Source organism: Apiospora phragmitis, assembly GCF_038363925.1.
Source record: "Apiospora phragmitis strain CBS 135458 chromosome Unknown utg000009l:1.0-1189150.0:1.0-1190623.0, whole genome shotgun sequence".
Taxonomy (NCBI): Eukaryota; Fungi; Ascomycota; class Sordariomycetes; order Amphisphaeriales; family Apiosporaceae; genus Apiospora; species Apiospora phragmitis.
In genome coordinates, this window is record NW_027117408.1 from 211922 (window position 1) to 236524 (window position 24603).

Genomic DNA, 24603 nt, shown 5'->3' on the forward strand with positions numbered 1-24603 from the left:
CGTTATGCCACCATCGGAGACTCCTAGAGGTGTTTGTGATTGATGTGTTTGTGGATGATGCAAATGAGAAGATCCGCGGGCTGGCCGTAACCCTGGAGCTGGGTTTGGGGTATAAGCTGCAAAGGCAAACTCGGGATAGATCTCATCATCCTGCACAAGGGGGTTCAACCATGGGTAGGTTCCAGATCCTCGTGGGTGGGCATTGCGGTAAGAGCTCGAGTGATTCAGACGCCTGCTCGAGTACTAGCCAGCCTGCTCATCGTCATCCTCTGCTTGTGCCTGGTGCGAGGCGGTGCTGGGACCAGCATGCGCTGAAGTCGGGCCAACCCCTTGAGGACCCAGGGTGGCCGTGCTGGGCCCCTGATGATTCGGTGGGGGCATGTGCACAGCTATGCTTTGCTCCAGGCTTGTCTGCGTGGGTGTTGTGGGAACTGGCCAGGCCTGAGAAGCATTGGTGACGCTGGGGTTATTGCTCAAGGGCGCATGTAGGAACATTCCCGGGGGAGCGGGTGGCGGGGGTGGTGGAGGTATTGCGTTGAACTGAGGTTCGTCGATACCAGCGATCTCGCTACCATCACCCATGTCATCGTCCTCGACTCCGTCCGCCTCGTCAAATCCATCAACATCGGGGATCGGTATGGCCTCGCTGGCCGTGGCTGCTCTCCTACGGGTCTGGGCGCCCATATCGTGGTGGTCGGCAAACTCTGCTTCCGTGTTCAGGAAACGGCGGAGACCACTAACGCCGGTGCCAGAGTAAACACAAAATACTTGCCTTTGATGCTCAGTAAACTCTTGAGGAGCGGCACGGCAGAACACTGCCAGGTCATCTCGCATGAAGGCATGGACGCCTGTCAAACTGAGGTGGGTGAGCTTCTGGCAGCTGTTGAGTAGCCGCATGATGCACTAGGTAAATAGTTTAGAAATGACTCCTGGAGTAAGACGGGGCAGAGCTGCACTCACAGGAATAGACAGGTTCACGCAATAGCTGAGGTGGACACGTTCCAGGCTGCTATGGTGGTAATCGGGAACAACATTGCCATTGGCATCCCGGCGGGGCCGGCTCCGAAGGTTGGCTTTGGCAAGCGCGTACATGCTTGCGTCGGTGATGTTGGAACACTTGACCAGCCCAATGCGCTTCAGCTTGGGTAGGGTAGCAAGCTTCGCCACGGACTCGTCGGTCAGGAGGGAACAGCAGCCAAGATCAATGTATCGAATACGGTTGCAGGAGCTGACCAGGCGCTTGACACCTTCGTCGGTGATGTGGCGGCAGTGTCCCAAATGCACGTAGTGCAGGTTTCTTCCCAGCTTCGAGATGGCGTAGACGGCCGAGTCGGTCATGTTGCCGCACTTGGCCAACACAAGGTTTCGCAGACGTGGAGCAACATCAACTATCCTCTCGACAGCCCGGTCCGTCAGCTTGACGCAGCAGGTCAGGTCGAGAATTCGGAGATGTTCGTACGTCTTGCAAGGGGGCAAGTTGAGGAAGGCTCCGTCGTCGATCAGGTCGCAGCTGGCAAGGCGAAGTTCACGAAGGGATTGACCCTTGGCCAGGAGGGCGGTGACAGGTTCGTTGCCAATGTTGCTGCAGGCATGGAGGTCGATCTCGAGGATGTTGGGACAGTTGTTGGCAAAGGCCAAGATGGCACTGTCGTTCAGTTGGTCGCAGTCGTTCAGTTTGAGCTACAGGAGAGGTATCAAGTCAGTTTCCGATGTACCCACCAAGGCCTTGGCGTGCAACACATACCCGTTTGATGTACTTGCAGCTCTCCGCGAGCGCTATCATGCTCTCATTGGAAATGTTCTTGCAACCCGACACGTTCAGGCCCTGCAGCTTGCGGCAGTTTTCTGCGATGGCGAAGATGGAGGCCTCGGTGATCTTGGAAACCTCGTTGTTGGTGATCTTGGGATCTTGGGAAATGTCCATGGCCAGTAGGTTGGGGTTGTTCTTGACCAGGGCAATCAAGCCATCATCGCTGAGATCTTTGCAGTTTGTCAGGGTTAGTCGCTCGACGCGGGAACAGACAGCAAGCGGCAGGACGCTCCCGTCGCTGATGTTGGGTGCCAGAGCTGCCAAATTCAGCCGCTTGATGAACTCGGGGTAGGCAAAGGTTGGCTGGTCCAGAGCCAGAGTCTGACAGATCAGCATGTGCCGCTCCCAAGTATTGCAGCTCGGTCGGTGCCAGAGCATCTCGACTACGTTCCTAGCCCATCGTCGCGACACCAGCATGCACTTGAAGAGTTCGGCCGGGGTGCTCAGGCGAGCGAAAATGCTGATGAGGATCTCGCTGGGGAGGCTGGCGGCAATGGAAAGGCAATCAAGGTCATTAACCTGCATGTCCTGGATGTGGGGGACGACGCCCAGCGATGACTCGGAGTCGTTGTTGGCCATGTAGAAGTCGGACTCTTCGTTGTCGGCCGGAGCGGGGGAGTTTGTCGAAGAAGAGGAGCGCGAGTCTCGAGAGATCGATTCGGCGGGCTCTCCGTTGGTCGTGGCCGCGACGGTTGGTTCTATCACACCAGCAGCCGTGGCCGCCGCGGCGGCAGCAGCGGCGGCGGCATTCTGGCCCGCGATGACATCAAGCGAGGGTGCCTTCGAGGCGCGCATCCTCGGGAGTACCAAAAGAACCGGGGACAGGCTGAGGTGGTTTGAGGGCGTTGATAGTAGCAGCTGCGTGACTAGTTGTCCTTTTGAGGCTGTTGTCGAGTCGATGGCGGAACGGGATCGTGGCCTACAAGTCGATACTTAAGTTGATGATTAAAACGTGACGTGAATGATGCTATTCCGTGTGTGTGCCCTGTCAGCGACCAGGGATGGAATTCAGGGAATGAAGGAAGAAGTGGTGCCCGATGTCCAACTGAAAATGGTCGGACTCTTCGTTTGTATGGAAGAGTGGGGATGGGAGGGATCGGGGGTGATGGGCTGGTAAGGATGTGGCCAGTAGGAAGTGTCCAGTAGTTCAGTAGGGACGGGCGAGTGCGAGTCTGCGCTGGGCTGGACTGGGTTTGAACTGGGTGATGAAAGGGGAGTCCAAGTCAGGGACGGGCGGCAGCAGGAGGGGGTGTAGGGTTAGGGGAGTCGGGCCATGAGAGTGCGAGCGAGCCTGAGAGCTGAGAGAGCTTTCCAGGTTAGGTGCTTGAAGGTGCACGTCGTGGAACATACCTCAGAAGCAGCAGCAATAAACCTAGCAGCAGTTATTAGGTAGCAGGAACGGCTGGTCGGCTATTTTTTCCTGGTCAGCAACGGCATTGAACAAAGAAAGGTCTCAAGCTGCTGGCCTGGATTGGGGGTTACAGTGACTGATGGTTTCTTTGCAAGCGTGTCGCACCCCGTCAAATTGATCCAGTTGATTTCAGATGATTCAGGGCAGTGGAAGGAATCGGTCACATTGAAAGTGACAGGAGCCCGTAAATGTGCTGAACTCAATCCCTGAGCTCAATCTTACTCGAGTTGATTTGATTGATGGGTGACCGACTTACTTTGGCAGTTCTTTGGTTCTCCTTTCCACCGTTTCCTTCCGTTTGGTTCTGTATTGCTCCGAGCGCGCCGGTGTTGTGTGTTGTGTGTGTCGGGTCGGACTTGTCTTGCGTTCCAGTACAGGCGTTGCTTATTAAATTCTACTTTTAGGTGGTGGTGCCCAGGCGCGGCGATGATGATGGAGGGTGGTCGCGTCCAGCCAGTGGCTGTGTATGATTGCGGGATAACCACCTTGGCTTGGCTGGCTTGGACACCCGACGCTTGGGGGGCTGAAAAAAAGAAAGGCTTGGGCAAGTTGAAGCAGTAGAGTAATTGCAGTTGCACCTTGTGGACAGGCCGCTCGCTTTTTTCTGTTGATGCCAAATCAAATCAACACGTTGATGGCTGACGGACTACATGTATTTGGAAATTGCAGCTACCTCCTGCCTGTTTCAATCAGGACACACCTGAAGCTTCTGGCATCAATCTGACGACAATTGATCCAATGCGAAATAATGCAGGTGACTAGTCGTCTGCCCACTCTAATGCGGGCAGGCAAAGCAGGGCCAGATCAACACCAGGTTACGTAGCGCGTCACGAAAAGTCGGAAACTCCCAGCAAGTTGGGAGAGGTAACAGCCAGGAATTTCAATACATCGTCATAACCAGGGTCAGCGGTTAAGGTTAGTGTCAGCCTCGCTCTTAGTGCGGGCTGTTAGGCTGTTCTACGGCGTACTTCAACTATTCGCCCAGCCCTCTTCCACCACCTCCAGCCGCTCATGTACCGATCCGAATCCGTATCTCCCAATTAAACAGGACCATAACAATAGCTGCATGTGCATTAGGATTATGCATACATCGACTTATCATTGTTTACCCCCAGCGCATCCCGTCGGGAATTCGTACGATGTAGGGTTACGGCGTCCTGTCATTCATTCATTCATTATCTGTCGAATCTGTTGTTTCCCAGCCGCAATCTGTGTTTGCTGTTTCCCCGCCAAATAGTGGATACGAGAGGCAGTGGGCGGCGGAAGGAATACGATTGCTTGCATGTGAACGCTCATAAGGGCCAAGCCGAGAAAGCAATGTGTCAGTAATAATAAACGCAGCCAGTCTTCGAGGATAGATCATATCATCAGTACAATTCAGGATCTAGGAGGTTTCTTCCGGGCCAGGCCATCTGTGTCGTAACTGCCAAGGGTCTAGGAGGAAGAAGATCTTTCTATTATTTCCAGATTGAACCATCTTTTCGTGTCGCGTTCCGTTCGTCATAATATTCCTCAGCCCCTGAGAGACAGCCAGCCTTACCGTTGTTACCACGATGACGACGGGGACAAAAGTGCATATGTAGTAGGGGGAGCATGGGAGGAGGACGAAGGGAATACCCCGCCATATTTTTCCATCTACAACCACCATACCCAACCCGCCCCGTCGTCATTTGCCTGTCACTATGCGCAGCGCATACGAACCTGAACCTTACCCCTCGCATGCATGAAATACCGTCACTCCTTCAGGGTCCTGTTTCTATTATTGAACTCGTTAAAGTTTCCGGTGCGGATGATGCCATTTAGAGCCTGCCGCTACGGTTCGTCTCGTCACCACGAGACCCAACTTTGACTCGCAAGTCAGGCCTTCTGGAAATCCCCTGGTAGATGTATGTATGTTGTGTTGGGGGTCCGAGTCGCTTCAACTGGAAACATCGTTCACGACTCGAAATCATGTCTCAGGATCTCATTGGGCCATTAGACGAAGGAATTGTTTCTCCGGGATTATATCTCGATTATCCACAGGTTTAGACTTTGCGTCAATAATAATGTATTTTTATTTATATTTCCATTACGGGAGCGGCGGTCGGCTTCCTCCGTTGTGGCTTGTTGTTTTTGGCAGTTTTGATTTCTACTCCGTCTCGGCCAGCACGCTCGTGACAAAGTCCCCGATGTGCTTGTTCGTAGCCTCGGGGCACTGGAGCGCGACCCAGTGCCCGGCCTCCCCGACGAGCTCGCTCTTGAGCGGCTTCTCGAAGAAGCGCTCCTGGCCACGGCCGTACTCGGGCAGCAGCACCGAGTCCCGGCCGGCCATGACCAGCATGGCCGGCTGTTTGAATTTAAACGTCGGCGCCGCCGCCGCGAGCGGTAGCTCGTCCGCCATGTTCAGCTCCCGCACCCGGTACCAGTTGCAGGGCCCGTGGAAGCCGTGCCGGGCGTACTCCTGCACGTAGAAGTCCACCATCTCCTGGGCCACCATGGGCGAGGGCCCGATCGCGGGCAGGTTGTCCTTCAGCACGCCCACCTCGGGATTAAATACGAGCTGGCCGTCGGGCGTCCGCCCGCCGTACATGCCGTTCAGGAAGTGGCGGATGCCGTCGGGCGTCTCGTGGATGAGCTTCTCGGCCTCCCCGCTGGCGAGCTGCTTCTGGTAGCCGAAGTTCGGCTGCCGGGCGGCGAAGTCCTCCAGCGTCTCCACCGTCGGCATGGCGGGGAGGTAGGGGACGCACAAGCTGAAGACGGCTCGGATCATCTCCGGGTAGTACACGGTCATGCGCCCTGGAAAGTTCTCGTCGTTAGCGCATGTAACTCAACTAGCTAGATTAGCCGGAGATCAACAACTTACAGATGAAGAAACCGCCCCAGTCATGTCCACCGAGGATGATGGGCTGGTCCGTCACGTCCTTGATGACTTGAGCGATGTGGGCCGTCATCTTCTTCATGGTGTACTCCTCGTGCGACTCAGGCGCCGACGTCTGGCCGTAGCCCAGCATGTCCGGGACGACCACCTGGAGACCCATGGACAGGAGCATCGGGACCTGGAAACGCCATCCCATGCCCAGATCCGGCCTGGTCGAACAGTCAGTATTATCATCATCGATATTTCTTGGTTTCTTCTTCTTCTGATCCCCAATGACCGTCTTCCTGGGGTAGTGGCGACTCACCAGCCGTGGATGAGTACGACGGTTGCTTTGGGGTTCCCTTCGGCTTCACCAGCATGTAGTGGTAGGTGATCTCATCGTTGATCTTGGTGAACTTGTGCTCGACCCGAGGGTCATTAGGCACAAGAGAGTCGGGAGCCATGATGCACGGCAGTGGCGGATTGTGCCTGTCTATTCCGCCTGTGTTGTGTGAAGGTGATATTCCCCCGCGTTCTTCTTAGAAGTCGGGCGGTTGAATAGAGTAGCGCCGTTTCAGTTGCCCACGTGAGTAGAGCAGAAAAAGCAAATTGATGAACGACCGAATTAGGGGTGGGAAGGGTGAGAGGGGGATCCTAGGTTACTATATACATCTCGAACAGACACATTGATCTTCACCTGCGGCAGGCTCAGCCCGCCACGTACCACATGGCTTTCCACTCGTGCCCGAACTACCGTTGAACTACGATTGTTTGTCATATGTCGTGCCATCTACGTACAGAACAACGCATCCCACCAAGGGGCCCAAGGGGCCAAAAAAGCAAGCGTCGTCGTCGTCATGTCCACAAAACCGGCGGGAGATTTGCCTAGTTCGAGAAAGCGCCGTCGGCCGCTAAGAATGTTACACCGGTAGAGAGAGGAGCCAAGACCCGCACCTCGGCCCTAAGCGTAGAGTGTTTTCAAGTGGGGGACCCTTTCTCTGGGTACCCTTTCTCACGATCTATGCACGACTATACAAAGTCCTGCTCTAGCGGTAGTCGTATGTACTCATAGCGAAAACTACCAACTGACCGCTCCTCCCATGGCCTTCTTTGGATCAATCGGCAAATAGTAGGTAGGGTCAGGGGTCACTCATCGACCAGATGCGCGGCGATCCTCCCGTTTTAGGATCTTTATGCCCCCGTTTTGTTTTTAGGTTCTTCTGTTACTATTTTCTACTTGCATGGACCGAGGTCCGGATTTTGAAACGGAGACGGGGCCGCCGACCTGACATACCTGGGTAATCAATGCTATGTATGTGCGCGTGCAACCACTCCAGTTTCCTGACTCGTTGTTCGGGAGGAAGATACAGTAACACATGCAGTAGCACGGAATGGTCTACAAAACAGCAGTCAAGCCCGTTTGCCAGCGCGTGTTGGGCATGCGAATGCTCCTGCCAAGTCGGCCCGGTCCCGTAAACCGCCAGAGAGAAGGTGACGAGAGCCGGACATCCATATCATTCTGCCGCGGCTTGCATTGCTGTTCCTGCATTGCCAGCGTATGTACCTGCCGGGTCCAGGTCACTGCTCCGCGTTGAGGCTAATGAATGATATATGCTTGCTGCTTAAATGATGTTCTCTCCGAACGGTATCGCATGGTGCGGATGACATGCTAGCAAATCACTGTGTGTTGGTTGGCATGCTGCGTGGCTGTACATATCGACAACACCAACAGTGAGGCCTTGCGAAGAGCAGCTTGAGATGGTTCCAAATCGCAATCTAGTGCGAAGCTGAATAATCTAAGTGGTACAACCTGTATATGATATAGGAACGAGGCTCTTGCACGGCGAGCCTAGCGCTGATGCGAAGCCAAGCAAACTAATCAGAAGAGGCGATCTTCGAAACAGGTAGACATACATTGGTAGAAACTGCTCGTAACCCGTCGACGGACAAAGCTTTCATGCTCGTGATCGTAGCTTCTCCTCAGGGTTCTACTTCCTTCTACACAACCTGGGCAGCAACGGTGCCCACGGGCCTCTCCACGAACTCCAGGATGCCCTCCACGATGTTGGCACGGGCGGGCTCGCTGGCCACCGCCTTGCCGGCCAAGTAGTTCATCCAAAGGGCACGGCTGACCCGCTCGTCCTCCACGCGGCCGATGATGGCGCGCTGGCTGCGCTGCTGCTGCTGCTTCGGCTCGCCGTCCTCCTTCTTGTTGCTGCTGTTGCCCTTCTTGCTCTCGTCGAACACGACGGTGAGGCGCCCCCGCTCGTCGCGGGCCATGATGAGCTCGCCCGCCTTGGGCACCTTGCCGCGGTTGAAGACGTTGCGGAAGTCGCGCATGGCCTCGCCGAACGAGTCCGCCTTGTACTCGTCGCCGCCCTCGTTGGCGCGCGCGGTGATGGCCCGCACGAACCCGTCTCTCAAGTGGTGGAAGTCGGTGTCGCGCACGGGCACGATGCGGAACAGACTGCGCGGCCGCACCTCGCGCAGCAGGTCGCGCCAGATCCGGTCGCCCTCGACCGGGTCCAGCAGGCGGCGCCGCAGCTCGTCCTTCTCGCTCGGCACTAGCGTCGTCGCCGTCGGGTGGATCTCGCGCGTCAGTCGCTGCTGCAGCGCTGCCACGTCCGGCGTCGCCACGTAGTAGCCCACCAGGTAGACCTGGATGCCGAGGAAGCTGACGGTGCGCATGCCGAGCCCCACCAGCGTGTACTCGACGCCGCCCGTGTTGATCTTTGTGGGATGCTGGCGGTCTTCGGGTGTGCTCGTGTCGAGTTCAAGGGTACGAGGGAAGAACGTGATGCTCGAGTGGCCCGTCGGCACGATCTCGCGGCCGTCGGCGTCGTGGACGATGGTCTTGCGCTTCGAGCCGGCTTCGGTGCTGAAAGGGTCAGCGCTGCCGGCGGGCAGACCGGAGTCGAACTGCTTCGGCTTCGTGATCTCCTGCTGCAGCAGGTAGGCCGTGTAGACGAAGGCGACGGTGCCCGCAACGGCGCCGGCCAGCAGGAAGTTGCGCCGGCGGACGTGGTAGTCGTAGGAGTTGTGGCGCATGCGGTCGAGGTTCAGGTTCTCGACGGCGCGGTGCGAGGTCGGCGCGCGGCGCAGGAACGTGCGGGCTTGCTGCTGCTGCTGGAATCGGGGGCATTGCGGTGATATGGAGGGTCGTAGGCCTCGGGAGGTGGGGGACTGGAGGGCACGCAGGAGCTGGTCCTGGCGGACGAGGGGCCGTGAAGGCTTCATGTTGGTGGTTGCTGATCAAAGGCTGCGGCTTGGAAGTCGCTAGAGCATATAGGCAATTCAAAAGCTGCGTTTCTCTCTCGTCAATTGGGCCTTTTCTCTGTGTACGATGCCAATTGGAGAGAATAGAATGCGGTAAAGCTGCTAACTGATCGTACGGCAGGCAGCTTCCTCAGTGCATTACCCAGCCTGGAGCTTGGGCGTTTTCTTTTGCCTAGGTAGGCTAAAGTACATAAGCCCCGGGAACATCGTCATCGCGGCCAAACAAAGTTCCTATTCCCGCGATCTACAAAGCTGAGATCCCCGTCGATCACCCCACCATCAAATCAAAAGTCGTGGAAAGCCGCATCAAACCGACCGAACTCCTGGACCGGCCCGGCACAATGGACAGGCCGTGTACATTGAATTGAGGCAATGCGAGAAGTTCAATTACAGTTGTGTGGCCACACCCTTGAAGAAATGCCCAGACCATATCACTTGCAGCCACCAGGGGCCTTGTCCCATCGCCAATGTGATCTTCCTGATAACTGGACAATGAGCCTCCTAAGCGCCTGATACCACCACGCTTCGTTGATATAATTGGAACAGCTGCGCCTCCATGCTCTGGTGGTGGAGGGTGTCTGGAGTTTCCTGCCAGTACTCGGTTTCTCAGGTAACACCAACCTTCTTCTGGTGCGCAAGACTTTAGGTCAATCTGAGTTGTAAGAAAAGCTCTCCCGACCGAGGCTGGCATGGTTTGCTGCTTTGGCATTCACCTGACCCTGAATGATATCTGATTCGCACTCGTCAGGGGTTTCGATCATCTCGTAGCTGTAGCCTATCCGGAGCCCTCAGAGCCGAATGTTGAAAGAGAGGGCATTCATAGAACGCAAAATTTCCGGCACGCACCATTTGTTGAAGCATGTTAAGAGCTTGTGATCCGGCTTTAGATATCGAAGCAGCCACATCATGAGACGGATAGAAGCTGATAGACTGGTCCAAGCGATCTATGAATTACTCCAGAAGGCACGGATACGAAACCAGATGACTCAATAACTACACGGTATAGATCTGCGCGGTATGCTTGTTGAGGTGTTGAGTCTATCTTCTGATTCCACCATTGATCTGGGCCGGAGATTGCATTAATTTCCATACGTCTCTGCCATTATTATTTTCTACTATTAAGTTTCCAATAGCAAAGAGCCTGCCAAATAATGAAGATCCAGCCAAATGCAAAGAATTATATCATCCATTGCATACCTTGCTACACAAGCTCTCTCCTATGGATCGTTTCTGACAAATCAACTGCCAAACGTACAAAGTTTTCATTTGGTACTATAATTGCGAACATGGACAGCCCCTTTTCCCATCAACTTTCGTGCTATAGCGCCCTACTTATATTCAAGCACTGGAACCAACCGGCCCAGAGTTGAATATGTCAGATCGATCCCACTTTGTTTAGCAGAGTCACTCAATAACACCACATCCAGCAAAAATGCCGGAACAGGTTTGGGCTCCAACCCATTCCTACACTATTGCTATGGACCACCATACAACCATTACTACGGATGATTACACATCACCCTCGTTTGTATCCTCGACATCCACCATCGCCTTCACCATTACCCACCAGGAAGCAGGGACACGAATTGGCACTTTCTCCTATTCAAAGGACTTGGTAGTAGACCGCGGGAAAGAACCCGGCATGTTCGAGGACTTTGGTGTAACGTCGAGTTTCCGGAAGGCCTTGGAGCATTCTGCGTGCGCCTGTCACCGCGAAACCCGCCCAGTTGACGCGTGTGCAGCCCTGGGGTACTTCCAGGTGGGCACCACTGTACTGGACGAATCATTTCAGCCCTTTCCCCTTCCCGCGGTGTTGGTGCGTCTCCTGACGGAGCAAGACGACCGAGACGGGCTTACGACATACATACGGCACTTCAAGGAGTGGATGGATGCCGAGTACAACTGCACCATCAGCGGCCGTGATGAGAAAACGTTTCCCAAGACTGCTGTTCTCATTGTAGCACAGCCAGAGAGTTCTGACGAAGAGGTGGTTATCGGAGGCAAGCAAGTCAAGATGGTCAAAGGGAGATTCACGAGAATGCAATTCCCCCCGCCGCCTGCGACTGATTTATCATCACCCGGTAACCGCTGGTCAGTTTGCGCCTTTGCGGATCCGAGTCACGATCGGAAGCTATAGGAACTGGCGCTACATTACAGCAATTGCTAGGCATTATTGCCTGGGACTGAGGACAAGATCTGGGGACAGCAGAGAGTTATCATCACCACGGAAACAAAATTCCGGGAGTGGAAACTGAAATAGTAAAAGTTCGGGTCGTAGCCACAATTGGAAAATCTCTTACACTGGCAATGGAAATGATTCTGGTCATCTGTCCTCAGTTGTTTTAACAAGATATTGGCTTGATGTTGCGTGCAGGCCCAATACAGCGTCATGTCATGTCTCTTACACCACCACCCAAAGCCGGGGCATCCCTGTATCAGCCCGGCCTCGGCTCCCCATATTGCGTCCAAATTAGGCAACTGGGCTGAATATCTTGGCGCCCCTCCGCATCTTGCCTTCGCGCGGCATGCATTGCTACTGCATCGTACTTGTTTAACACCCAATTTTGCCCGCCCTTCAATAACTGCACCCTGTCAAGATCTGCCGAAAGAAAGAACCAAAACATGCAATTCCGACGAATCATCTACGCTGCCCTGCTCGTAGCTGCGGGGAGTCCACTCACCTCCGCCGCCAAGGACGGGGCCGCCGACCCACCACCGCAACCTGGAACTCCCGTATCCTCATCACCGCCACCCCCGAGCAAGACTTCCGCAACAACAACATCTACCGCCAAGAACACCAACAACCCCAACCTCCTCGGCTCCCTCTTCCGCGTCTCCCGCGAATTCGGCGTCCTGGCCTGCGTGCCGCAGGTCGTCCCCTCGTGACCTCGCTGCCGCACCTCCCGCCGGCGCTGCTGGGCGCCGACCTGATCAAGCAGGCGCTGGCGCAGACGACCCTCTCTTTGGACCAGGTGTGCGACTACGAAGTCACCGGCACCGCGGGCCTGGCGTTTTCCTCTTTCTTGCCGATGTGGTACGGCTGGTACGATGAGCACGCTGACCAAGAGATCCGGCGCCTGGTCGAGAAGTGCCCCAAGGTCGGCGCGCTGACCCGGACTGCCGAAGCGTACCGGACGTGCGCCCAGGTCGTGGAGATCATGAGCGCGGCGGCGGCGGCGGCGGCAACGGCGTCGGAGATGGCCGAGATTAGTGCTACGGCTACGGCTACGGCTACGGGGAGTGCGGAAATGGAGGCGGAGGAGGAAGACGATCATGAGAAGATTGAGCTTTAGCTAGCGTAGCTACACGCGGAAATTCATCGTCTGTCTTGACATATCCATAACTGTCCAGCTAATCTGGCGCTTGATTCAAGTGCATTATCTAGCTTCCGTGAAAGCAAATCTCTCAGAGAAAATTCATAACAGGGACCTTCAGGGCGTCGTTGCCTATCCAGTGCACCCTGCTTAGTACGGTATCCCATGTGCGTGGTCCAAACGACTGCTTCGGTACCCAAATCATGCCGTAAGGTCCGTCGCCATAACATCGAGTATCCCATACATCCGTGTTCCCGTCACGTTGGGTTTGCCCGAATCGCACCTAACCTAAGGTACGTATAAAGCAAGTCCAGTTGGCATCGGGGGCAACATCTCTCTGGAAGCCGTAATCTTTCAACCTCTTGAATGCAACCCTGGCAGGGTCCCCGAAGGCCCGAAGGGACCATGATTGTCGCTCAGGTCGGGGTACTGCAAACGTAATCGTTCTAGGTTCGGGAACGATACCTACGTTAACGCCCAGATAAGTTAGGTAAGACTTTCGTAATTGTTTTTATGGATTATATAGCGTCGAGGTCGGTTAGGGACTTTGGGGGGGGGGGACCGAGGTAGCGCTGGCAATACGCAAAGGTACTTACGAGACATTGGACATTCACATCGAGGATCTTCAAACACTTGTTCGCGTAGGAACTGCGGTGCTGAACGATGACGGTTTTGACGACGTTATTGCCGAGGAGGGGCAGCTCACCGCCGCTGTCGTCGTTCATGAAGACGAGAAGCTTCCGCAGCCGCGGGAAGTCGACGTCGCGCAGCAGTTGGATGCGGCCGTCCCGGCTCTCCATATTGACGGTGGCTTCCTCGACGAAGGACGCGAGGTCGTTGCGGCGGGTAGGGTCGATCTTCAGGAACATGTCCACCAGGTTGGTGTAGAAATCCACTGGGTTGCGCCAGAGCAGACGGATGGCCGACGGCATGTTGGCTGCGTAGGATGATGAATTAAACGACGACATGTTGGCTGTGTAGGGTGATGAGAATGTCCTGTTTTTCTTCTTCTTTCCAAAAAATGTCAGTACTGCAAAGTTGGGAGGGAGGTAAATGTATTTATTCTCATGTCGTAAACTTACCGTTGATCTGCCGTAGCAATGAATCGGTTGATGCTTTGTCAAACAAGGGTTGAATGAGCATCCAGTGGGAGAGGAAACAGCTATCTATGGTTCCTTTGGGATGGATCCTAGATGATGCCTCGGAAGTTCTTGGTTCGGCAGCAAGGTTGACGATGGTAGAAAGTTGTGTTCTGTTGGTTCAGAGAGGATGATGGAGAATGGAAAAGGTCCTAAAAGGTCTTGAATCATGAGATGAGTGCCTGCTTATGAAGGAAGTTTCCTACTGAATCGGATCCTAGATGTTGTCTGGGAAGCTGTGTTGGTTCCGAATCCAGGTTGATGATGGTAGAAAGTTGTGTCGGTTCGGAAGCAAGTTGGTGATGATAGAACTCTTAAATGTCTGAACTGTGGGTGGGAACAATCACCTGCTTCTGGGCCAGATCATCCCACTACGTATGAATAGGATTGTCTCTGCTCACGTACCGGCCATTGATTGTTTACCTCTCATGAAGCATTTCAATAAGTCAGGTAGAATCAGTCCTCATGATGTCGGTAGGGCGGTAGGCCACGCCATTATTACACCCTCCTTTCACTCGACCTTCACTAGATTCTAGACTGCGGCTCGTATGGGGGTTATCTACAATCATCCAATAGCCACGGAACCCATGGTGCCCGCACCTCGGAACAAACACGACTGGACGCTTGGACGAAGCACAAAGTGCGAGACCTCTATCCTGAAAAGGATTGAGAGTTGGCGCCCGGGATACCCTTCCTGGGTGAGAGGATGGCATCCCTGCAACGTTGTGCCTTGTTCAATGGATTTCAGGATGTATCCCTACCTCCTTACTCTTAGGATGAACGGCACTTGCTCCTGCTTTGGCCTAAGACTGCTTCGGCATGAGTTCCTGATATATTTGACGTGTTCTTGCAGCATTTGCCCGTTATGTCCGCATTCAAACCAGTCGTAGACTAACACAGCCATATCACAATAGGGTCTCTTACCCACGGAAGCGTGTGTTGATTTTCAACGCCAAATTTATTAAGCACTATGCAGATGTATAAATGAAGGAAATAGCCGGCCTCGAGGGATGGATAGTAACCTACCCCGAGGCCAGGCTGTAGTATATGTACTTATGCCATTCCAATCTGGGCAATATAACATTCTCAGGTGTCATCCGTAACACCACCACCATATATACTATAATCTGATAATATCCACTAATTAATGAGCACCAATATAACATATAATGCTGTGCTCCTTCCCCATCCAAGTTGACCCACCAATATATGTACTTAATCAGGTAACGGTAACAGTAACTAAGAAACGAAAGTACACGAACTCATAGAGAAATACTCGGGTGTATTTTCTTGGAGGGTCCATCCTGCGGGAGCCCCCTTGGGTTGGCGTCGTCCCCGCCGCGCTTACTCGTCGCGGGACTTAAGGCCGGTCCACTGAATCTGGCCGTTCTCGACGTTGCAGTTGGTCTCGTCGGCGAGGCGGTTGAGGTCGGTGATGGAGCTGATGTGGCCCATCTTGTCGTTCGCCTTGGTGATGAGATCCTCATAGCTGAGCCCGCTGTCCTGGGCGACCTTCTGGATGCACGCGTTGGGCTCCTCGTCGCGGGACTTCAAGGCCGGCCCACTGAACCGGGAGGTTCTCGGCCTTGCAGTTGGCCAGATCGGCGAGGTGGTTGAGGTCGGCGATGGAGCTGGCGACGTCGTGGCCCATCTTGTTGTTCGCCTTGGCGATGAGATCCTCATAGCTGAGCCCGCTGTCCTGGGCGACCCTCTGGATACACGCGTTGGGCTCCTCGTCGCGGGCGTTGACGCCTCCGCGGCGACCGCGGCGGCGGTGCACGGTGCTGGACTCCTTGTTCTCGCTCGTCTCGGCCTGGGTGGTGCTGCTGCCGCTGGCGCTGGCGCCAAAGTTGTTGCTGCTGCTCACGTCCTCGCCGACATCGTCAGGGACCTGGGCAGCGGAGGGAATGACATCGGTGGCGGCCGTGTCGCGGGCGTGGCGGACGGCCTCGGACACGGCGGCGTGGAGACCGTCAGGGGCGTCCTCGGCGATGGCCAGGCCTACGAGGTTGTCCTGCTCGCGAGCTGCCGGCTTGCAGATCTGGGCATCGTCGTCGAAGCCGCAGACGTCCTCGGTATGGAGAGAGGAGGAGGAGGAGGAGGGAGGGAGGAGGAGGAGGCGGCGGCGGTGGCGGGGTCCTGGTGGGCGTCGCGGAAGGCCTGGGCTACGGCGGAGGCGAGGCTGTCGGGGTCGTCGGCGAGCGCGGCGAAGCGCCGGTTGGGTGGGCGGGCCGGTGGTTGGTTTCCGTGGTAACCTGGCTTTGTGCTGTCCTTGGTGGAACAGAAGAAGTGATCACACTGGTGGCGGGCGGCCACTTTGGGCCCGCCGCTCTGGTGCAATCTGGGTGCGCCACTCTTGTCCGTACCGCCATCCTCACGGCGGCTCAGGAAGCTGGATGCGCCATCTTTGTCACGGGTGGTGTGGTCTTCCGGCATCAGCAGGCTGAATCCGAACATTTTGTCTTCACGGCGATCCAGGTCTCGTTTGCCCCAAGCGACGTCGTACTTGGGGGTCCTTGAGTATGGGTCGTCGCCACGGCAATCCAGGTCTCGTTTGCCGGGGAGGATACGGAACCTGCGGCCACTTGGTCTTGGTCTCCTCGCGGCTCATCAGGCTTTGTGCGCCATTCTTGTCAACTCTCATCAATTGTTCGTCCAAATCGTCGGAAGGCATCTGGTTGTCCGTGTACTCATCGCCACGGCGAGCGAGGGTGGAGGGCTCGTCTTTCCCGTCACCACCGCCTGAGCGATGCTTGTCGTCTTTGCGGCTCATCAGTCTGGATGCGCCACCTCGTCGGAAGGCATACGAGGGTTTCTCGCGTGCTTATCATCTTTGCGGCTCATCAGTCTGGATGCGCCACCCTTGTCGTCTTTGCGGCTCAGCAATCTGGATGCGCCATCCTCGTTCTCACCGCGAGCGAGGACGGGGGCAGTTCTGTCGCGCGCGTGTAGTCGTCCGCGGGCTTGTCCAAAACGCCACGACGGCCCAGCAGCGCGGACGAGCTATGCTTCTCGTCCGTATACGCGCCGATCACGCCTGCGGCCGTCTCGTTGCCGCGGCGGGCCAGATCACGCCCGTGGCCGTTGTTCAGTTGGTGCTTGTCCTCGCGCCGGCTCAGGACGTTGGACACGTGGTGCTTCTCTGGGTCGCCGGAGCGAGCCGCGAGGCCGGCCAGGCCGGTCGAGTCCTGCGTGAAGAAGCGGACCGCCAGCATGGCGACACCGACGGCGAGGCCGACGCCGAGCAGCACTAGCAGCTGGGTGCGGCCGCCCGACAGGAGGCCGCCGCTGCTCGAGGCGTGAGTGTAGGAAAGCAGGGTGGTGCCGAGGGTGAGGCCGGCGTAGGCCGGGTCGTTGAAGAAGATGCCGGAGCGGGGCGGGCCGCCCTCCTCCTCGAGGGACTTGTCCTTGCCCTCGGCGAGCATGGCCGCGGCGTGCTCGCGGCGGACGCGGCTGGAGATGTAGTACATGGCGTGCGCGCTCTGCAGCTGGGCGTAGAACCAGATCCAGCCAGCCATGGGCGCGAGCACGCACCAGGTCGTGCTGAACTTGCGCCAGACGCTGTAGAAGAGGTAGATGGTCACGGCCAGCTCCAACAGGGTCGTGGCCAGGCGCCACAGGGCCAGGTAGCGCATCACCTTGGACAGGGTGCGGGCGCTGGCGTAGTCGCGGACACAGCGCCAGAGGATGAGACCGACGTGGATGGGGATATCAGAGAAGACATCGAAAAGGCCTGCAAGTTGGAGAGATGTTTAGAAGATCCGACTTTGGATGGGAAGAGCAACAATGGAGAACTTACACCAGACGGCCACCATGTAGAAGGATACAGTGGCACTTCGGTTCTTTTCGATATCACCGGTAATACCAACGGTGGTGAGAGCAACCAGCAGAACGGCAAAGTGGTGGATCTTGGGGATCAAGCCGGGATGGTCGCGGCGGAGGAAGATCTCACCAATGTAGGTGCCACAGTAGGCCATGGCAATGACGAAGATGTAATCACCGGTGGTGACACCGCTGCCGGAAACGAGGGGGCTGGAGAAGGTGTGGTCGCCGACGAGGACGGACATGAGGGGGCCAATGCCGAGCAAGAACATGAGACCCCAGGTGACGAGGGTGTTGTGGTGCATGGCAAAGGTGTTGCGCTGGTACGTGTCCTGGGTGATGAACATCCGGCCGTAGATGCGAGGCAGGATGACGCTGTGTAGCAGCTTGTCGAAGTACAGGTAGCCGACGGCGGAGATGGCGAGCATCAGGGGCGCGAACGGCAGCAGAGCCGGCGCCACGGCCTCGATGGGCATGCGGTCGATCTTGGGCAAGTGGGCGGTTGAAGCGTTCTGAAACTGACTGGCAGCCTCGTACTCGCTGGCAAAGGGCATGGCGGATGGGATAGCCCCATGGCCATGGCCAGACTTAGCGTACGTGCTGCTGTCCATCTTGGCGACCTACCTTAGGACTCAGCGGCTTTGTGATGTAGGAGGAATCGATGGAATGATGGAAGGAGTTGTCGATGCTTGAGGAGGAAATGTTCCAAGAATGCTGGGAGAGACCAGGTCCTTTGTACCCGAATTTGCTCTGGATCACATGAAATCGACGGGGTAGAGATTGAGGACTGGAAGAGCACTTTCGAGATACCAGAGCGATATGACGTCAGGAAGTAGGCTCAACCTAAGAAGTTCGGGCCTCATGTTGCTCAACCAACCTCTTGTTGGAGCTCTCTTATCTTCTCGCTACTTGAATGAGCATATCTCTCTACCCCGCTGAACGGCAGGCCATCAGAACGCCGTGTTGGCAATGGCTGAGCCGGGCCAAATGCTCGAACGTCTGCGCATGGTTTTGCTGGGGTAAGGATGATACTAGGGCAACTTGCTTTCCCAAGCAGATATGGGTCTTTGGGTATTGGCGTAATGGAAAACACGCCAGCAGCTGCTGGTATTGAGGGGAATTCCCATCACGCATAAAGGAAGTTCGACGAGCGGGCCAATGCAGCTACCAGGACTTGTATCAACCCAAAACAGCCACTTGAGCAGTTTTTTACAATTTTCAGTGCATTGCGACAACCCGGACGGCTTCTACGATCGATATCGAGAAGAACCCGGCAGGCTTTTGGTCCCCAGACATGACACCGTTGCGGCACGGGTACTGATACGGCTGCGGAGTAGGAATTGGCTTCCAATGTGGCGCCTCCAAAAGGGTGCCGACTCTCCCCCCCTTTCCCCCAAATCGCGTCGACGGTGGGCTAGCCTGTTGATCTTAAAAGGATCTCAAAAGGGTAACAAAAAGCTCGAAGCTCCCACTGCGTTTCTGCCATGTGCCAATCAAGATCGCACGTGGTGAATCTGTTCAAATGTTTGATTAAATTAATACCGAAACAGATAACCAGTTGCCAGGCCGGGGACACCAAGGTTCGCTCCCACCATAAGCTTGACTTATCATCGTTTTACAAGCCCCGCCAGCGCCAAGTCCACTCATGCGTTCCATGGTTTTGCCAAACCAATGATCGAGTGGAGACTGTACATGATCACGCAAGTGATATTTTCTATTCGAGACCAGAAGGGGTTCGCATTCCCGGGTTTTGAGTGTAACGGAGGTATTTCCAGCCATGAGCCATGAGCCACAGGCATTGCCACACTTCCAGGTAGTAAACGCCGCAGTATACACATAGCTGTCTCTTATATGTACGGCAAAGAGTTTAATTACTGGTTCAAGAATGAAGAAGGTTAGGATAGGACAAAGCCCTTTAGGTAATAGTATAGAGAGGAAAACCGGGGTAAAGGGGAAATCCATCAATGTAAGGTAGCCACTGTTAACTGTTATAGACGTTAAAACATGGACCATATATTGACCATCACGATCACGGAGTTTCTCGGGATCAGAAATCAATAAGTCTAGTTAGGTCCTGGAAAAGAGGCCAATACCTAATTCCATTGAATGGACATGCTAGAAAACAGCATCTAACGTGACTGGTCATAATGAGTAGCGTGATGACTCAAGAACACTCAACCTGTTCATATTCCACCTCTCTATAATAGTGAATACAACCGAGGGCCATGAACGTGCTATGGCGATGACTTCTCTACGTCCTGCCGTGCACCTCCCTTGCCCACTTGACTGTGATTGAAGGTAAGCCTACATCTACATATAACAAGAAAGTAGTGGAGGCAATATTCACTGGTTATTCGGCTATATAATACTTGAGGTCTTCCACGGACAACCACAACTCCCCATCCTTCCTAAACATCAAACATCTCCTTCGACATCTTCCCGCTCGCCAGATTTTCAGTCCATCAAAAGCCAAGATAATTCTTTCGTTTCGACCTCTAGTGCCACTACTCCAACTCACAATAACCACCATGCAGTTCCACGTCATGCTGGCAGCTCTTCTCCTTGCCGCCTTCCAGGTCCATGGCTTGGCTATTCCCAAGCCCACCAGCGTCACCGTCGACGACAAGACCCCCACGGTCGGCGTTCAGCGGTACGAGGAAACATTTGTCGCGACGCCCGATACCAAGACCCTCTGTGCATTGGGCGGAAGTAAGTTGAACGATCTTCCTCCCACTCCGTGTCAAGGTGGCACGCCTGCGCCACCTGAAGCCTCCTCTCGCCAGCTATGCAACAGTACAAGATGGCTGCTTTCCACCAGATTAGCCGTGGATTCCTATAATCGATTGTAGGCTAAGAAAGAAACCTATCCGCAGTGACTTCCATGACCGGAGACTTCGCTCGCGAGGCTGACTGCAAGAAACTGGCCACCACCGTCGAAGACGGCACGGGTTACTGGGACACATATGACTGGGCAGAGGACAACGTCGCTCATCCTATCGCCATCGGCGGAAGCTGCAACTTAAGAATCTCGGTCCCATCGTTGCCTGATGGCGATGGACACATCTGGTGAGTGACCAATCAGTATTACCGAAAGCGTCTTTTTCCATGTAGCAGCCCTCTCTCCAAGTTTCCATGGGGGGAACTTTCTTGGCTAACTAGAGATTTCCTTGCTACAACACAGGATCGGCAACGGGGATGTCCGCACGGCTATTGGTCAAGCTGTCGCTGGCTATGCTCACAGTGGCCAAGTCGCTGTCGCAGGCCAGCTAACCTGCAGTGATCCCAATGGAGAACTCCTCGTCAATTGGTCCATTTCGGCCTAATCGATCCGGCAAATTGGCGTTTCGAAGAGATCTGATTCGCGGCGGATGGGACAGATGCATACCAGAGTGGTTCGAAGAGACACTTAGATAGTCGAGCTTTTGTCGCAACAAACAGCTAGATCGAGGTAGGTGTACTTACACGACCACAATGTATACTTGTTCTATGCAGAACGCCACTTAAAACGAGAAGTGGTATACCGACTATATAATAAATTTTATATGAACCAACTATGCACTGTCGATAGCTACCATATACAGTTCTCCCGCTACACCTGCTTTTAGGTATGTACCTGAAGTTTCACATTGCTAGCGCCGACAAGCGCATCGATTGCCCCTCACCACCAAAAGGGGTACAGCACTAAAAGGGGTTGGGGCCAATCGATACGCTTGTCGGTACCGGCCAGGCGAATGCACTGAAAAACTTCAAGTATAAGGCAAAAAACAGGTGTGGCGTAAGGACCGTGCATAGCAGCTACTAACAGTAAGCCAGCTGACGGTGCTACGGTCACCCCATGTAACGGCGACCCCTAAATTTAGATAGCCCCTGACAGCACCATATATAAATTAGTATATAAACTAGTTAGCTTTTAATTTATAATTAATTAAATAATATTATCGTCTTTCTTTTCTTTTCCTTTTTTCGATAAGCTATAAACTTAACGAGTTAGTATTATAATGCGTAATTTAAAATATTATAAATAGCTCGTTAATAAAACAAGCCGCCGAGAAGTATAATATTTTTAAAATAATTCTAAAGGCTCGGATTTACGGCTATAAAACTATAAAATAACGGAATAAGTCCTTTTAAGCTTTAATAATAACGGAAGAGTTTTAAATCGTAACTTAGTATTTTACGTAATATAATTTAAACTATTTATCGGCGCACGTTATTTTTCGAATATTCGCTTAACGAATTTTTTAAACTAACGGAATTAATATAATACTTAATAAATATTAAGTTAAAAAATTTATTACTCGCTATTTATTTATCGATACTATTCTTTTTAAAAGGATAGATTTTTTAAAACTTAACGTAACTTTCGGAAAAAAAATTATCGAGTTTTTTAAGCGGCTTAATAATTCTATTTTAAAATCGATCCCTCTAGAGTTTCGGTTTAACGTTAACGAGATCGGTAACTAGCTCGGCTATAAAATAAATATAATAATTATTAAATTTATTAAAATAAAAAAAATATTAATTATAAACTCTTTTAATTAAAAATAGGCTTTTACGGTCGAATATAATAATCCTTTAAGCCGAGCCTTGCCTCTTTTTATTATATTTAAAAATTAATAGGTCTAGTAGTAATAATTTTTAAAGAAAGAGGACTCGCTAATAGATACTATAAAGGATTAAGTTTTTACGGTATCCCTTAAAGGTTAAACTAATAAAGAGCTAGCCCTAGTATAGTTAAATAAGGTTTTTATCCCTTATATAAAGCTTAAAAATAAGGATTAATAACGGCTTATTATTTTAAATAGCTACGCTAGCTATATAAACGAGGACTTTATTATAACGTATTTAAAATATAAGATATAACTTTTCTTCTTTCCGGTATACTCGTCGTACCTATTATAATATATAAATCTTAATTTTTTTAATATATTAAAAAATATTTACTACCGGAAAATAATCTTATATTATAAGCTAGCTGACGGTGCTACGGTCACCCTATGCAACGGCGACCCCTAAATTTAGATAGCCCTTAATAGCACCACATATAAATCAGTATATAAACCAGTCAGCTTTTGATTTATAGTTAATTAAATAATACCATCGTTTTCTTTTTCTTTTCCTCTTTTTAATAGGCCGTAAACTTAACGAGTCAGTACTATAACGCGCGATTTAAGATATTATAAATAGCTTATTAATAAAATAAGCCGCCGAAAAGTATAATATGCCTAAAATAACTCTAAGGGCTCGGATTTACGGCCGCAAAACTATAAAATAACGGAATAAATCTTTCTAAGCTTTAATAATAGCGGAAAAGTTTTAGATCGTAACTTAATACCTTGTATAATATAATTTAGGCTACTTACCGGCGTACGTTATTTTTTAGATATTCGCTTAATAAATTTTTTAAATTAACGGGATTAATATAATCCTCGGTAAGCACTAGGTTAAAAGATTTATTACTCGCTATTTATTTATTAGTGCTACTTTTTTTAAAAGGATAGATTTCTTAAAGCTTAACGTAACTTCCGTAAAAAAAATTATCGAGTTTTTCGAACAGTTTAATAATTTTATTCTAAAATCGATCCTTTTAAAGTTTCGGTTTAACGTTAACGAGATCGGTAACTAGCTCGGCTATAAAACGAATATAATAATTATTAAACCTATTAAAATAAAAAGAATATTAATTATAAACTCCCTTAACCGAGAATAGGCTTCTACGGTCGAATATAATAACGCTTTAGGCCGAGCCTTGCCTCCTCTTATTATATTTAAAGGCTAATAGGTCTAATAGTAATGGTTTCCGGAGGAGGAGGACTCGCTAACGGATACTATAGAGGATTAGGTTTTTACGGCATCCCCTAAAGGCTGGACTAATAAGGAGCTAGCTTTAGTATAGCTAAATAAGGTCTTTATTTTTTATATAAAGCTTAAAAACGAGGACTAATAACGGTTTATTATCCTGAATAGTTACGCTAACCACGTAAATAAAGACTTTATTATAACGTATTTAAAATATAAGATATAGCTTCTCTTTTTTTTAGTATACTCGTCGCACCTATTATAACCCTTAGATTTTAATCCTTTTAATATATTAAAAGATACTTATTATTAAAAAATAACCCTATACTATATAAAGCTTAATAATATAAATATAAATAAAAAGAACTTTTTTCGATATTACGAGCTAATTAAAAGGTTTACTTTTCGGCCGTATATAATAACTAATAGTTAAGCCGTAACTAATATATTCCTTCGTAATATTAATAAGTCTCTTAATAGCCGGAACCGGAGGATAGAAAACCAGGTAAAGGTAGGACTATTTAAGCTTCCCCTCGATATTTCCGATAAATAATTCTCCTCTATAGCGTTATTAATACTTACAACTAACCGCTAAATTAAAAAGTTAGCGGATACATTTAATAATAATATTATTATTTTTGATAGCGCGACGCGCCGGGTTTTATTCCGAAAACTCTAAAAAAGTTTAGATACTTTAAACGGCTAAATCGGCTAATTAAAACACGAGAAGTTAGTTTTAAAAAGTAATCTAAAAAAAAGAAGTAAAAAGAGGAAAAGAATAATACCTAACCTTAATTAAAAGTTTACGCGTATACGAGATATTATAATAATTAAAAGGGAAATAAATAGCGTTACACCGGAACCCTAAGCTATTACTCCTTTATCGTCGGCGCCGGAAGCCGTTATAATTAAATTTAACTCTGAATTTAAGATTAAAAGTGTTATAAAAGCGTTTTAAAACTAAAATAATATTTTTAAGATTTTATATTAATTTTTAATTAAATTATTTATATTATTATTGTGTAATATTGTTATTAGTTTTTAAGGTCGCCGTTATATGAGGTGATCGTAGCACCGTCAGCTGGCTTATAGGGTTTAATAATATAAATATAAGTAAAAAAAACTTTTTTTAATATTACGAGCTAATTAAAAAGTTTATTTTTTAACCGTATATAATAATTAGCGGCTAGGCCGTA

The 24603-nt window shown here is 51.5% G+C and overlaps 11 protein-coding genes across 11 annotated transcripts; 4 read left to right on the top strand and 7 right to left on the bottom strand.

The window, feature by feature from the left end:
* Nucleotides 1–243: 243 nt before the first annotated feature.
* Nucleotides 244–2605, bottom strand: PG994_009562 (SCF E3 ubiquitin ligase complex F-box protein grrA; the record flags this gene model as incomplete). The annotated part of the gene is made up of 3 exons (XM_066860971.1): nucleotides 244–903; nucleotides 961–1680; nucleotides 1745–2605. 3 exons carry the CDS (start codon nucleotides 2603–2605, stop codon nucleotides 244–246), a joined length of 2241 nt encoding a protein of 746 aa, XP_066713141.1.
* A 2744-nt stretch (nucleotides 2606–5349) lies between these two features.
* On the bottom strand, nucleotides 5350–6521 carry PG994_009563 (alpha/beta-hydrolase; the record flags this gene model as incomplete). The annotated part of the gene is made up of 3 exons (XM_066860972.1): nucleotides 5350–5996; nucleotides 6064–6287; nucleotides 6379–6521. The coding sequence occupies 3 exons, from the start codon at nucleotides 6519–6521 to the stop codon at nucleotides 5350–5352; spliced, it is 1014 nt and encodes a 337-aa protein (XP_066713142.1).
* Nucleotides 6522–8055: 1534 nt separating this feature from the next.
* Nucleotides 8056–9294, bottom strand: PG994_009564 (uncharacterized protein; the record flags this gene model as incomplete). Its single annotated transcript, XM_066860973.1, has 1 exon — nucleotides 8056–9294. One exon carries the CDS (start codon nucleotides 9292–9294, stop codon nucleotides 8056–8058), a length of 1239 nt encoding a protein of 412 aa, XP_066713143.1.
* Nucleotides 9295–10765: 1471 nt separating this feature from the next.
* On the top strand, nucleotides 10766–11470 carry PG994_009565 (uncharacterized protein; the record flags this gene model as incomplete). The annotated part of the gene is made up of 1 exon (XM_066860974.1): nucleotides 10766–11470. The coding sequence occupies one exon, from the start codon at nucleotides 10766–10768 to the stop codon at nucleotides 11468–11470; it is 705 nt and encodes a 234-aa protein (XP_066713144.1).
* Nucleotides 11471–11955: 485 nt separating this feature from the next.
* Nucleotides 11956–12219, top strand: PG994_009566 (uncharacterized protein; the record flags this gene model as incomplete). Its single annotated transcript, XM_066860975.1, has 1 exon — nucleotides 11956–12219. One exon carries the CDS (start codon nucleotides 11956–11958, stop codon nucleotides 12217–12219), a length of 264 nt encoding a protein of 87 aa, XP_066713145.1.
* A 143-nt stretch (nucleotides 12220–12362) lies between these two features.
* On the top strand, nucleotides 12363–12626 carry PG994_009567 (uncharacterized protein; the record flags this gene model as incomplete). The annotated part of the gene is made up of 1 exon (XM_066860976.1): nucleotides 12363–12626. One exon carries the CDS (start codon nucleotides 12363–12365, stop codon nucleotides 12624–12626), a length of 264 nt encoding a protein of 87 aa, XP_066713146.1.
* Nucleotides 12627–12738: 112 nt separating this feature from the next.
* On the bottom strand, nucleotides 12739–13615 carry PG994_009568 (uncharacterized protein; the record flags this gene model as incomplete). Its single annotated transcript, XM_066860977.1, has 2 exons — nucleotides 12739–12930; nucleotides 13244–13615. The coding sequence occupies 2 exons, from the start codon at nucleotides 13613–13615 to the stop codon at nucleotides 12739–12741; spliced, it is 564 nt and encodes a 187-aa protein (XP_066713147.1).
* Nucleotides 13616–15130: 1515 nt separating this feature from the next.
* PG994_009569 (uncharacterized protein) lies at nucleotides 15131–16243 on the bottom strand (the record flags this gene model as incomplete). The annotated part of the gene is made up of 3 exons (XM_066860978.1): nucleotides 15131–15298; nucleotides 15357–15946; nucleotides 16153–16243. 3 exons carry the CDS (start codon nucleotides 16241–16243, stop codon nucleotides 15131–15133), a joined length of 849 nt encoding a protein of 282 aa, XP_066713148.1.
* A 7-nt stretch (nucleotides 16244–16250) lies between these two features.
* PG994_009570 (uncharacterized protein) lies at nucleotides 16251–16559 on the bottom strand (the record flags this gene model as incomplete). The annotated part of the gene is made up of 1 exon (XM_066860979.1): nucleotides 16251–16559. The coding sequence occupies one exon, from the start codon at nucleotides 16557–16559 to the stop codon at nucleotides 16251–16253; it is 309 nt and encodes a 102-aa protein (XP_066713149.1).
* A 106-nt stretch (nucleotides 16560–16665) lies between these two features.
* On the bottom strand, nucleotides 16666–18219 carry PG994_009571 (uncharacterized protein; the record flags this gene model as incomplete). Its single annotated transcript, XM_066860980.1, has 2 exons — nucleotides 16666–17519; nucleotides 17586–18219. The coding sequence occupies 2 exons, from the start codon at nucleotides 18217–18219 to the stop codon at nucleotides 16666–16668; spliced, it is 1488 nt and encodes a 495-aa protein (XP_066713150.1).
* A 1917-nt stretch (nucleotides 18220–20136) lies between these two features.
* PG994_009572 (uncharacterized protein) lies at nucleotides 20137–20931 on the top strand (the record flags this gene model as incomplete). Its single annotated transcript, XM_066860981.1, has 3 exons — nucleotides 20137–20317; nucleotides 20482–20674; nucleotides 20790–20931. The coding sequence occupies 3 exons, from the start codon at nucleotides 20137–20139 to the stop codon at nucleotides 20929–20931; spliced, it is 516 nt and encodes a 171-aa protein (XP_066713151.1).
* Between the last annotated feature and the right edge of the window lie 3672 nt (nucleotides 20932–24603).